This window comes from Elephantulus edwardii, unplaced genomic scaffold (assembly GCF_000299155.1).
Source record: "Elephantulus edwardii isolate Elephantulus edwardi_28Jun2011 unplaced genomic scaffold, EleEdw1.0 scaffold00030, whole genome shotgun sequence".
NCBI classification, from domain to species: domain Eukaryota; kingdom Metazoa; phylum Chordata; class Mammalia; order Macroscelidea; family Macroscelididae; genus Elephantulus; species Elephantulus edwardii.
Window position 1 is genome coordinate 19,988,416 of NW_006399780.1, and position 14,662 is coordinate 20,003,077.

A 14,662-nucleotide genomic window follows, 5' to 3' on the forward strand; every position below is an offset into this window, starting at 1 on the left:
ACATAACAACAACAACATTGTTACCAGAGTTAAGTGATATGTCATTGTTTTTTTGCTTTGCATCTGTCCACCAGCTAATGAATGATCTTGAGCATTTCCTCACGCAGTTATTGACTGTCTTTGGGGAAGTGTCTTTTCATGTCCTTTGCTCATTTTTTGGTTATGTTGTTTATTTTTTCTTGTTGATGGCTATAAATGTTAACAATTAGTTCCTTGCTAGATGTGTCCATGTTAAATATTTTTCTCCAGTCTGTAGGTTCTTTTATAACTCACTGGGAGACATGTGTCTTTATGTACACATAAAGATTTAATTTTTAGGAGAGGTCCCAGTCATCTAACTTACCTGCTGATTATGCATTTTTGCTTATATTTAATAGTATATTTAAAGCCATAGATGATAGAGTTTCTAAGTTTGCCAAAATTTTCTCTTAGCAAACTTTAAAATTTTGGGTTTTTTGCTGAGGTTCTTGATCTTGAGTTAGTGTTTTTATTTGGTGTAATGTAAGGGTCTTGTTTCAGTTTTCTACAAATAGATGTCCTCTTTAGCAAATAGCACTTGCAAAACTGGATTTCTTTTCCTCACATAGTGGACTTCCTGCCTTTTTAAAAAATCAGCTGTTTGTAGGTGGAAGAATAGATCGTGAAAGAAAAAGAAAACATCCTAAACTGAGAGAGTATAAAGGGAGAATCAGAATAGAAAGGCAATTAAGAAATAAAAAGACAAGGGAAAAGAAAAAAGTAAAAAAAAAGTAGAAGAAATGATGTTAGAAAAACAGAAATAGGATGAGGAAGAGAAACAAAAGGAGGGGCTTTGGGGGTGGTAGCTGGGCACATGATGGTGCTCTTGCCACTACTGTGGTGCGTGGAGACAAAAACGTCTGGTTGGGCTTTCTATTGATCTAGCAGAAGGTTGGATTAGGGTGTCCAGTCAGAGTAAATTTTCTGCTTGTCTGAGGTGACTGAGGACGTGTGGGAAAGCCTAAGTCTTTTCAACATCTCCACTGACTTAGGGATTGCTGAAAGGGAGGGACAGTGTTTCTGCTGGCCTCAGAGGTATCTAGGTTAGTCCACCTGGCCAGAGATGGTGTCTCTGTCACTCTAAAGAATAGGTGTAGGCAGGGCACATAGTCAGAAATTTCTCACTCTGCCAGCCTGAGGAGGTAGGAAGCATGTGGGGGTGGATATGCCTCTGGAGCCTGATCCACTCGGGTGCTAGACTGGGTAAATTGTAGTTGGGCAGCAATTCAAATGACACGCCCCCCTGCTCCCCCAGTCCTAGTAGGAGCAGTTCATACACCTCCTCATTTCATTTGAGCACTACCTGCAACTGATGCTAAACCTACTGAGACAGTCATAGCTGACTCAAGGATGCCCAAGGACAGTGCACTCAACCGGGTCCAAGAGGCAGAGACTACAAGAATGCATTGGTCTAAATGGTGCTGTGGTATGTGCTGGGTGTGGAATCCACCAGGGTGCCTAGTCAGAGGCAGATTCTGCTAACTGGAGAGGTGACTTGAGACAGGACCCCAGTCAGAGATGGCTGCAGGTTAGGCACTATCCTTACACACCTCCTCCACCCACCCCCACTCATGGCATACTCTGTCAGTACCTGATGGTAGAGGCTGAGTCTCTGAATGTGGAATTCTGTGTGCCCTCAGTGCCAGGTAGCCAATGGTACAAGCCTGGCCTCAGGAGGTGCTGGGACAGGGCTGGGGGGTGGGAACATTGCTGATCACTTAGTAGGTTGTTGAGGAAGAAAAGCCTCTTCTTTGATCCCCAGTAGAGTTCGAGGAACAGAAGGGATCACACCTTTTGTGTCTTCAGTCAGCTTCTGGTGTGGCATTATTGTGGTGCTGAATTCCTGAAACCCATCAGAAAGCTGCTTACAATAATTCAAAATGGCTGCACTGTACTAGGTCTGTACAAAATTCTCCACTCTTAGTGTTATTACTCAGTTTATTCCTTCAGTTAGTGTTAGAGTTACTTATTTATCAACAGAGAGCTGGACAATGAATAATGATGATAGAAGAATTGATGCCTTTGACTTATGGTGCTGGAGAAGAGTATTGAATATATCATGGACTGCTAAGAGAAAAAATGTGTCTGTCCTGGAGAGGGTGAAAACAGGCTATTCTTTGGATGCAAGGATTTTGAAACTCCATGTGACATACTTTGGGCATGTTGCAAGGAGGGACCAGTCCTTGGAGAGAGTCATGCTTGGAAGGGTGAAGGACCAGCATAAGAGGAAGACCCTGGAGAGATGGATTGACTCAGTGACTGGGGTAATGGGGGTAGGTGTGTCAGAGACAATGAAGTTAGCTCAGGATAGAGCAGGGTTCAGAGCTGTTGTACAAAGGGTCGCTACAAGCTGGAGTTGATTAGACAGCACGTAACAATAATTTGAAATGAGTTCCAAGATTACCACCTGTATCTGTTATTTTTGTTTTTGGATGTCTTTATTGGAGATGGTCTGTGCTGCTGTCTGCCTAGTTTGCCATTTTGCCAAGTAAACATTTCATAGGGTTTTCAATGAATGATTTTTCAGAAGTTTGTTATCAGTCTTTTAGTCTGGTTCTTGTTGAACCTGAATCTCCAATCTGATTTAAGTAGTTGAGGGTGTTAATTGTTTCACCAGCCAGGACTTCTAATTGCCACACTGTTTTTTTAGGGTTCATTGAGTAATTTCTGACTAATAGTGACCCTACAAGCAACAGAATGAAGCACTGCCTTGTCCTGCTCCATCCTCAGTATTACTGCTGTGCTTGAAGCATAGCCCATTGTTGCAGCCATTGCTGCATTAGAACTCTCTGAAGAAGACAGAAGCTTAAATGAGGTAAAGATTTAAGAGATGAATTATTAAAAGTAAAAAGCTAGAACTGAGATTAGAATGAGTAAAGGGCAAAGGACAAGACTTTAATATGAACAGAAAATGGAAAAGAGTAAAGCATATTTAACTAAACTGATCCAAGAATATTTTTGCAGGTAAACTGTCCATCATTGATTCCCAGCCACAGCTCTGGCCATTACACAGCATGTGGGATCCTGGAACACATCATGCTGAGTGAAGTAACTCAGTCACAAAAGGACAAATACTGCATAGCACCACTGTTCGAAAGCAGGACTGATATTAGGGGTTGGGAGGAGAATAGGGTAAGGGTGGATAGATAAAGACTATCGTATTGGAACAGATGAAAGAAAGAACTGTCTAAAATGAATGTATGATTAGTCATAATACGTACAGTAACAGCCTAGAATAAGAGATATATATCATTGGAAAGAAGACTAGGACAGTGAGAGGTAATTGTGCAACAGTGAATTAATGTTTAAAAAAAATTGAGCTGGAGAAGGGAGAAAGGAAGGCAAGGGGGTAAAAGATGCAACAATGAATGATTGAAAACCTAACTTCTCTGTAAATGTTCATTAAAATAATAATGAAAAGAAAATTTTATTAAAAAAAGATGGGAGTAAACTGACTTATAAAGTCAAAAGACATTTTTAAATACATTGCAACTCAGCTTACACAAGTTATATATGAAGTTTTGTATATAAAAACAACTGATGAAGGTTGAGCTCTTATTCATACAATGTACAAGTCATTTAATAAATGACTTGGAAACAAGAAAAAATTATAGATGAAGAATCTAATTAAGAAATAGCATTATGGCCTACATGCTAAATCTATTTCTCTTAACCAAGAAAATAGTCAAATAAGCCATCTAGCCTTTTGGCTGAAAAATGACTATATGAAAACAAATGAAAAGACAAATGAAAGCTTATCATAAAAATATTCTTTATTTAAATAAATAACATTAAAATGCCAACAACAACAGTTGTATAAAATTGACAATTAAAATTTCTTCCCACTTAAAAATTAAAAAAAAAAAGCTTAGGAAGCAAATCTTCAGTCAACTGGCTCTTTAATCTGTAACATCTTTGTCAGCTTTTCTCACCTATGGATAGAAAACATTGGGTAAATATAATTGAAAACTATTACCAATAAAGTTTTGTTTAAAAAAAAACAGAACATTGTTTTGAGAGCAAATGTTTTTGTTGAAGATCTAAGATTGATGTACATTGATTGTATGTCAAAGAGAACTGTAAACAACCCTTCCTCCAAAATGGAACCTACTGCCATCAGGACTTTCTCTATTCTGTTGTTGGGGGAGGGAGGCTTAGATTAGATAAGAATATGATTTGCTTATGTTTTTTTTTAAGAATCCTTGAAGGTTTAGAACACATTAGCAAGTTTAGTTACAATGATAACATTTGATAAAAAATTGTTTTACCTTTCTCCCAAACTTATGTAGTTGTTAGGAATGTTTATTATCATCTGTAGGCTTTTTCATTAGGTCTCTTGAATCACTGTAGGAGATCACCATAAAAGGAAAGTTCATTGCAAACCAAAACTAGAAAATTGTTTTAGATAACCAACTCTAGGAGATTGAGGTTGTTTTATTTTATTTAAAAATTTGACATTTTACCAAGTGTCAGAGTTGGGGTTACTGAGAATTTTTTTTGTGCCGTTCAGTCACCTATGGCTCACAGCGACCCTACTAGTTAAAGTTCTGAACCTTGCACTATCCCACCTCACCATCTTCCATGTGCTTGACTGCAGTGTTATAGTCACTGTGTAAATCCATCTTATTGAGAGTCTTCTCTCTTTTTTCTGATTTTCATTCTTTACCAGCATAATGTCTTTTTCCAAAGATTGACTCCCCCTCCTGAAAGCATGCCCAATGTATGTGAGATGAAGTTTCACCATCCTTGCCACTAATGAGCACCCTGGTTGCACCACCTCTAACATAGAATTGTCTGCTCTTTTGAGATATTCAATGGATTATTCAGTACTCTTCTCTAATACCACAATTCAAAGCATCAATTAGTCTTCTGTCATCTTTACTCATTGTTTAACTGATATATGTGCGGGAGGCCATTGAAAAGAACATGGCTCTCGGATCAGGTACATCTTAATCTTTAAACTGACATTATTGCTCTTTAGTACTTTAGGGGGAGAGGTCTTTGACAGCAAATTTTCTCAAAAGAACCAAAATATGACCTTGAGTCTATCCCAGATGAATTTAAAAACTATCTAAAGAATAGATTTGATATACTAAACATTAATTACCAGATGAGTTGTAGGAAAGCAAAATGCCTTTTCAAAGACAAGAAATAAAGAAATGACCTAAATGAATGTCGAATGAGACTCTGAAACTTGCACTAGAATGGAGAAGCCAGAGCAGAGAGAAGAAAGGGTGAAATAAAAGAGCTGAGCAGAAGATTTTAAAGGGTAATGAAATGTGCAAAGAACTGAGAGAACTAAAGAACCAAGTCAAGCCTTGAGCTGCAAGGAATTTATGGGCATACTATTGAACGATGCAGGGAGCATCAAAGAAGATAGAAGGAATGCATAGTCATTGTACCAAAAAGAATTGGCTGACTTAATTGTTTCAAGAAGTAATGTATGACCAGGAACCGGTGGTGATAAAGGAAGAAGTTCAAGCTGTAGTGAAGGCATAGGCAAAAAATAAGGCTCTAGGAATCATTGGGATATTAACTGATGTATTTTCATTAAAGAGATACAATGCTGGACATGCTCGATAACTTACGCCAAGAATTTTGGAAGACAGCTACCTAATCAACTTTACTAGAAGTCCATATTTTTTTCGCATGCCAAAAAATGGTAATTCAACAGAATGTGAGAATCAACAATATAACATATATGTAAAATCTTGCTGAAGATTATCTTAAAATGACTGGAACAGTACAGTATTTTTTATTAGCTTTTGAAAAGGAATTCTTTCGTACCTTTCCCTCTTGTGTATTCACAGTGAATAACTCTGCTAATGGATACTCTAACTCTTCTAATATCTTCTAAAAAATTGTTTTGACTTACCTTTCACAAACCAGCATTTTAGGAGCAAAAGCCTTAAGAACAAATGGAGGAAATAGTTGTGTGTTATCTAGGAAGAAGGAAAGGAAGAACAGTTAACAGAAATACTAAACATGTTTTATATTGTCACAGAGATGGCTAACTAGCAGCAGAGACATTGTCTTTGCAACCACTTGTTATGCATCAGAGAGTTGGACAATGACGAGGGAGGATAGAAGGAGAATTGATGTCTTTGCGCTGTGGTGCTGGAGAAGAGTAAGAGTATTGAATGTACTGTGGGCTACCAAGAAAACAAACAGATTCATCCTGGAGAGGGTTAAACCAGGCTACTCCTTGGAGGCAAGGATTCTGGGGCTTCGTCGTTGGACATGTTGTAAGGAGGGACAGGTCCTTGGAGAGGGACATCATGCTTGGGAGGGTGGAGGGACAGCGCAGGAGGGGAAGACCCTCTATGAGGTGGATTGATTCAGTCACTGTGATAATTGGGATGGGTGTGTCAGAGGCAGTGCAATTGGCACAGGATAGAGCAGAGTTTAGGGCTGTTGTATGTAGGGTCGCTATGAGTCGCAAACGACTTGGCGGCACATGACAACAACAACATAGTTATGTTGCTAGGAATTGGCTGTACTGCTTTACTACTACTCTGTTCTTAGCTCTACATTTAGGTAAGGTCATGAGACTAGATCTTGCAAATGAATGTGAGTGGATGTCTTCTCTTCCTGGCTGAGGTGATTAAGAGGCAACTTTGTCTTTTCCATTGTACCTCTGAGGAAGTTCTGGAAGCAAGTATGCACGGTGACAATTGTAATATGAAAGGAAACACTACCACTCACCAGTTGTTTAGTTTGGGATTCTAAGCAAGAAAATTTGTTGTGTAAAGACACTGAAAATATGGACTATCTGTTGTAGATGCTGTTGTTGACTGCCTTCAAGTTGAGCAGGACTCATAGTGACCCTATGAACAAAGTGCCTGAAGCCCCTTTACAACTATTGACATTTATAAAAGTTCATAAAATTTCTGGAGGCATGTTGTGTAGGAAGTAGATGCTGCTCCTGCTGCCAAACCTTGAAGATGCTAGCACTATAAATATACACACATACACATACACTAATCCTAAAATATGTAATTTGCTATTTTAACTTTTCATGTATACATTTTTATTTGATAATAAACAATTTTGTGACAATGTGTTTGAGACATAACTTTCTGTGAGATGAGAGCAATCAAGCTTAAAGTAGATCTAACTAAAAATGTCAAGGTTTCTTTTAAAACTTGATGGACCTTATATGAAACGGTCCTATGTAAGATAAATTTTCCCTTGGTAGCGGTAATGAACCATGAACCAGAAAGCCGCGGCACGTGAGCCACCGTGCTCCACCGGTGAGCTACATCTCCAGACCGGATAAATTTTCTAAGGATAGAACAGTGACCAGATATTGGTAGTCTGAAAACAATCTTTTAGCTGTTAAAAATTAGTTTTGATATTAGAATCCCTTTTACTTGACTGTTTCTCCAGAGATGGGTAAAATTCTCAGATTTTCTATTTTCATTGTTTCGATATGTGATTTTGTGGGTGAAGCAGTAAGAATCATTTAGGGTGATGGTGTTGCATGTTCAGTTGTTAAAAAAATGTTAGTGGTTCAGATCTACTAATTGCTTTATGGTAGAAAGATAGGCTGCTGACTTCTGTAGATATTTACTATGTAGGAAACCCAAGGAAGGATTACAATGAGTCTGAATCAATTTAACGACAATGAACTGGGTTATGATACTTATTAGACATGAAAGACTTAGAGTCCAGGCTTTCATTTTTGACTCTGTACCATTGCAGCCTCTCTCACCTACATTCCAGCCATCAGGGTCAGGAATCTGATTAGCAGCATTAGAGAGTTTATCTTTTGGTTCCGAAAGTGTAGAAACAATCTTTGGAAAATCAAACAGCTCTGAAAGAAAGCAGATCCGAAGTTATAAAAGCACAGTATAAACTTCCTTTTGATCCTTATCCCTCAGTTCACTAAGACTTCCCTAGCTGTGAAATATGAGGCGATAGGAAGCAACAGGACTTGACCAATAAGAATCTTACCATCTTCTATAGCAATTCTATCTACACAGGTAGCCTCATGTTCTTTGAGCTTTTTACATGGGATGATATGACAAGCATTGTATTTGCAGCTAGCCATCTTTTTAGTCATCTCTGGATGCTTCTAGAAGGAAAAAGTACTTGTTAAGTGATTATTAAGTTTGGCTTGTATCATACCTCTCTGTGTCTTCCTGGAAATGGTGAAGAAATACCATGTTCTACGGTTAAACACTAACAGTGCTATGAATGATGAGGAGCTTGTTCTTATTAAACAAAATCAAGCTCCCCCCACCCCCAGAATTTAGCCTCTTATATTCTGAGCTTTCTCCATCTAATTATTCTCGCTCTCTCTCTCTTTTTTTTTTTTTGATCAGGCCAAGTTACCTTTCTGCAGGATGCCAAGTGGTACTGGAACCTTTTGGTTGGTATCCTGTGGTTTGGATCAAAAGGACATACTCTTAAGTCTTCTGGTGTCATGGTTTCATGAAGCCTAGGTAACTGGAACAATAAATTAATAAAGAAAATATTGATATTTAACATTAAGTAATCTTGACCTAGGCCTGTTTTCTATTCACAAAGGAGAAGTAGTATGTATTTTGAGTTTTACCTATGAAAGTTTTGAAAAAAATAATGACTCAGTTGTTTAGTAACAGAGAAAATGTATTGCTTCTGCATCTCAGAAGACCAAAATTTAACATTTGGGCATATCTTCTGTTTTACAAGTTGTTTTTAAATAAGATGCCTTCTCTTCCTAAATAGGCTAAAATAAAAAGGCAGAGATCCTTGGGAAATTCATAGCTCTGGGGGAAGAAGCTTAACGTGGTAAGATTTAGTGTTTGGAGAAAACAGGTCTGAGGGCAGCTGGTTCCTTTAGTGTTCAGCATTGCTCCCTTTTATTCCTTCTCTGAATCTAGCTAAATGAGCCTGAGTCAGAGAAGGATGCAAAGTGTTAGATTAAACAGTAGAGTTATTTTGGGAAGAAGGGATCTGAAGAAGGCACAATACCATGCTTAAGTTCAGGCCACTTTATAAGTATCTGAGAATGCTGGTCTGAAATTCTAAAGTTATAGTTACTAATGCATGAAGATTTGTTTGTTTGTTGTTGTTGTTGTCTTCACATTGAGCATGATTTATAGCGACCTTATGAACTAAAGGCCTGAAGCCCCTCTACGACTATCAACATTTATCAAAGTTCATAGAATTTCCGGAGGCAAGTTGTTTAGGAAGTGGATGCCGCTCCTGCTTCCAAACTTGTCATAGAATGTTATTGGTTGAGTTGCCTGTGATGCATAGCAACCCTATGTACAGCAGCTCTGAACCCTTCCCTGTCCTGAGCCAGTCTCACTAATTCTGACACACCAACACCCATCGCCCCAGTTACTGTATCAATTCAGCTCATCCAGGGTCTCCCTCTCCTGCACTGTCCGTCTACCCTTCTGAGCATTATGTCCTTCTCTAAGGACCAATCTCTCCTGGCCATGGGCCCAAAGTAAGTGAGGCAGAGCTTCAAAATCCTAGCCTCTAAGGAGATACTTGGTTTCACCCTCTCCCAGACAGACCTATTTGTTTTTTGGCAGTCCATGGTATATTCAAGACACTTCTCCAGCAGCACAACTCAAAGGCATCGATTCTTCTGTCATCCTTAGTCATTGTCCAATTCTCTGAAGAATAAGTAATTGAGAAAACTATGGCCTGGATTAGGCACACCTTTGTATCTAGACTGACTTGTTGCTCTTCAGCGCTCTGGAGAAGTCCATGACAGCAGATTTTCCCAATTCAATTAGTCTTTTGATTTCCTGGTTGCTGAGATTAAGAGTGTTACAACATCTCAAACGTTGAGGTTAACAGTTGAATTTATTGCCAGTAGGAGGCCTACTTTTCCCTATGGCTCTCTGTTTGTCATTAGCTATCCTAGAAAAAATTCACTTCAAGGACTGTCCCATTTTTCAGAAGAAAGAGCTGCAACTGAAATTACCCCAAAGCAGGGACAGTGTAGTTTAATAGGAAGTGGGGGAAGATGAAAGCCCATGGGCATAAACAGGAGGGATGGAAAAAATGCCTAGAGGAGCCCATTTAAATTCTGCTTTGCATCACGCCTGAGGCATAGACAAAAGGCACATAGACTATTAAACGTAGGATTTTCCTGAGAGCATTTAAACTCTGGTTCTTTCAGCCAAAAAAGCTGGAGTTGTTTTTTTTTTTTACGCGTTCACTGCATAATAATAATTAGATTAGAGTAATAAACACTTATGAAGTGAGTTGGATCTCTGGAAAACAAAGGCTTCTGTATAATCCAGTATAATCCCATATTTTATGTAATGTTTTATTTTAACATTCTTTAGATTATTAACAATAATGGAGAAGAATGCAATACCTATGTGTAAGGCACAGATAATCTAAACTTTATTTAAGCCAGCAACCTAGAAAAGTGTAAAAGTTGACCAGGTTATTGAGACTAATGGTACCAAGTGAAGAGGTGCTTTAGAATAGGTAGGGAACACTGGAAACTTTGGATCATTCAACTTGTTATTAATAGCTGATATCTCATTTAAGGAGGCCAAGACTATCATGGCAATTCCTTTTGACACTTACCCCTAGCTTAAAGGATCTTGAGACAGATCTTATTTTTATTTCTTGTTGTGTACCATCGGATCGGATCCAACAGATGAGACCTACCTTATTCTTATGCAGAGTCTACCAAAGATGTGAAGGGATGTGCCAGAAGATAAAACAAATCTGTGAGACAAACCAAGGTCAATTCCTGAAATATGAGAAGGGAGAAAGCACAATACCTTTAATAATGCAGTATGAATTACTTTTTGTTAAATCAACAACACCATGTCTTCTATAGCTTCTCAGAGGTCTGGAAGTTTTTGATGTCATGATTAAGTTGTTTTTTTGTTAATTTAAAAAATTTTTTAAATTAAGTTTTAGAGAAGTGGTTCATAATTGTGGTTGTTGCCTTTGTATACCATCGGCTCAGAACCAGTCCATAGCTGACCTCTGGTAGGTTTCCAGAGACAGTAAATCACAGATTACCCATCTTTCTCCCATGGGGCAGCTGGTGGATTTGAACTACATGCCTTTGGGTTGGCAGTGAGTAGTTTTAAAGTTATAGATCATTTGGGCCCACTCAGGAGCTAATAGATCAGAATCTTCAAGGAGAGGCTTTAGCTAACTGGCTTTAACAGGGAATTTTGATTTGCAGCTAGAGTAGCTAGGACCTACTCAGGCAGTCAAATCACCCTTAGGAGGATTGATGAAGCCTCTTGCTAGGAGAAACTGCCTCAGGATCTTTCCAGTGAAGTTCCTCTAAAAAATACCAATTGGCCTGATTAGTCCAATCTCTAAAATTGGCCCTTTTCATTCTGAGGTGTCAGAGTTCCACAGAAGGTGACAGTGCTGCACATGCATCAAATGAAGGTGATTGTGAGGAAGAATTTTGAGTAGGGGTTTTGAGTAGATTTTTCAAAGCAAGGTTAAATTACTATACCTTAAAAGGGCTTAGGGAGGATTTGTCAGGTCTTAAATCAGATGTTGGCAACCCAGGAACTTACCGGCAATAATCATTTCGAAGCCTTGGTTCCGACTTACCTACATATTTGACTTAAAGACACACTTAGGAACAGATTTATTTCATCACCTGGGGGATACTTGTGCCAATTTACTTAGAAGAAGTTCCTCAACCAGATGAATTGGTACAGTGACTGCAACAATGGGCTCAAGCATGTCCGGAATGATGAAGATGGTACAGGATAGGACAGGGTTCAGATCTGTTGTTCAGAGGATTGCTATGAGTCATATTTGACTTGACAACAATAACAACATAGTAGATGGTAACTATTGCCACTATCTTTTCCATTTTACAGACAGGAAAACTAGGTCATAGCTAGTAAATGATAGTATTGAGACATGAACTCACGCTAACTTAGGACTCCATAACCTGGTCCCAGGGAGGGAGATTTGGTGGCTCATAGCAACCCCATGAATAAAAGACCTGTAACCTTTCTATAACTATCATCTTTTTTCATAGTTTCCAGAGGCGTGTTGTTTAGGAAGTGGATACCAATAGCCTCTGAAAACCCACTGGAGGGTCATTTATGAGTCAATTCCAACTCCAAAGGAGTGACTGACTTGACATAGTCCTAAATCATAAGACTTTGTCTACTAAGATATGCTTGAGTTTAGTGTTTTCTGATGACAAGGTATGTTGTTGTTAGGGGCAGTTGAATTGAGTAAGACTCATAGCAACCCTACGAACAAAAGATCTGAATCTTATTCTCTCCTGTGTCATCCTTACACTTCCTGACACACAAGAACCCACTGTGGCAGTCACAACATCAATCCACCTGGTTGAGGGTCTTTCTCTCCTTTGCAGACCCTCCACCCTCCTATCATCATGTCCTCAAAGGAATAGCCTCACACAAGGTATAATAATATTTAATAGAATAAGTGATTTTATTGGAAGGAGGAGTGGCATCTACTTCCGTAATAGCTTGCCTCCGGAAACCCTATGAACCTGGAGAGAGGATGAAAGACACACAAGCATTGAGGACTCTCCATAAGGTCGCTATGAGTCGCCTGCGACTCGACGGCACTTAACAACAACAACAACAACAAGAAGTGATTTTAGGCTCCAAGACATCTTACAGTGAAGCTGGAAAATCAGTGTAATGTGAGATGGGCAATTAAAGGTAGAACCTAATTTAGATGTGAACTGTGTTATATGGACCAAGAGCTGTAGGACTTCAGTGAGAGTAGGTGTTGGACTGAGCTTGAGCTAGAACCTAATGAATGATAGGACTTCTATCAAGAAGAAAAACATAAGAATTCAAGTAAAAAAGGGGCAGAAGTAATAGATGTTGGAGAGGATGTGGCAAGAAAGGAACTCTTATACATTGCTGGTGGAATTATAAAATGGTACAACCATTCTGGAAGGCAGCTTGGCACTTCTTCAAAAAAGTTGATTACCTAACTTGGAAGGGACTGAAGAGCATTATGCTGAGTGAACTAACTCAGTCCCACAAGGATAAATATTGTATAAAGCTATTATTATAGAATGAGTATAAAGTTCCAAGAGGGGTGGAAGAGGCTGGAAGCAGAGGGGATGTGAATGTGCAGGGGGAGGGGGGATTAATCATTGGGTTGTACAGTGATGGAGGAATTGAAAGAATTTGTTCAAATTTGTATTAGAATTTTGTAAAGAAACTAGTAGAAAATTAAAAACAGGAAAAAAAGGCATAAGTGAATCTAGTGTATTCATATTGGGAATAAAATCCCCACTAGATTGGAGAATACTAGAGGCAGCAGAAAACAGAATTAACTTGGAATAATTTTCAGGGTAAGAAATGCAAGTGAGGAAGATTCAAGACGATAGAACTATATTTACCTGTAAGATGGCTGGTACTGTGCTGCTGCTCAGCTTCTCAGATAACAACTGCTTGTTGATTGCTCTTTATTCTCCCTCCTCAAGGTGAGAGACCAATAGAAATTCCACAACTTTTATTGATTAATCCTGGGTTTCTTCGACTTAGCAGGTGATTAAAATATTCAGGTCCAATAGCACATTATCCCAGGCCTACAGCTCAACAATCAATTGGCAGCGTCATGATAGATGGTGAAGAGATCGAGATTGTTCACAGCTTTAGTTTGCTCGGCTCCACAATCAACACTCGGCACTAGCAGCCAGGAAATTAGAAGAGATATTGCAATGGGAAAGTTGGCTGTTAGAGACCTCTCCAAAGTACTGAAGAGCATCAGTGTTATTCTGGAGACTAAGGTGCACCTGATACAGGCCATGATCTTTGCAATCACTTGCTATGAGTCAGAGAGCTGGATGATGACTAGGGATGATAAAAGGGGAATTGATGCCTTTAAGCTGTGGTGCTGGAGAAGAGTATTGAATATACCATGGACTGCTAAGAGAATGAACAGATTCATCCTGGAGAGGGTTAAATCAGGCTGCTCCTTGGAGGTGAGGATTCTGCAGCTTCATCTAACATACTTTGGACATGCTGTAAGGAGAGACTAATCCTTGGAGAGGGACATTATGCTTGGGAGGATGGAGGGACAGCGCAGGAGAGGAAGACCCTCTATGAGATGGATTGATTCAGTGACAAGGATAATAGGAGTATGTGTGTCAGAGACAGTGAGATTGGCACAGGATAGAGCAGGGTTTAGGACTATTGTACACAGGGTTGCTATGAGTCATAGGTGACTTGACAGCACATAACAACAACAGCACCTCAACATCCAGAAGACAAAAATCCTTGCTACTGGATCATTAAACGTCATAAAAAAAATGGAGAAAAGATTGACCTTGTCAACTATTTAATTTCACTTGGTTCCACAATCAACACATAGTTATAGCAGTCAAGAAATCAAAAGAGGTCTGCATTGGGAAAAATTCTGCTCTTTAGAACCTCTCTGAAGTGCTAAAGAACAACGATGTCAATTTAAAGCTTAAGATGTGCTTGATCCAAACAAGCCATGGGGCTTTTTCTTTCAGTTGCTTCATATGCATCTAAAAGTTGGATGATGAATCAGGATGACAGAAGAATCATTGCTTTTGAATCGTGGTGTTCATGAAGAATGCTGAGCATCCATGGATCACCAAAAGAACAAACAAGTCTTTCCTGGAGGAAGTGCAACCAGGGTGCTCCTTATTGGCAATGGTGAAACGTCTTCTCAC

The 14,662-nt window shown here is 39.0% G+C and overlaps 1 protein-coding gene across 1 annotated transcript in view; it reads right to left on the reverse strand.

The window, feature by feature from the left end:
- LOC102854225 (gametocyte-specific factor 1-like) overlaps positions 1-8,448 on the reverse strand; it is a 22,454-nt gene extending 14,006 nt beyond the window's left edge. The window contains exons 1-4 of the mRNA XM_006883987.1: positions 8,356-8,448; positions 7,975-8,095; positions 7,733-7,834; positions 5,894-5,960 (exon numbers count right to left, since the gene is read on the reverse strand). Of these exons, the coding sequence (XP_006884049.1) occupies positions 5,894-5,960; positions 7,733-7,834; positions 7,975-8,095; positions 8,356-8,448 (383 nt within the window). The remainder of the gene's footprint in view (positions 1-5,893; positions 5,961-7,732; positions 7,835-7,974; positions 8,096-8,355) is intronic.
- Positions 8,449-14,662: the final 6,214 nt, after the last annotated feature.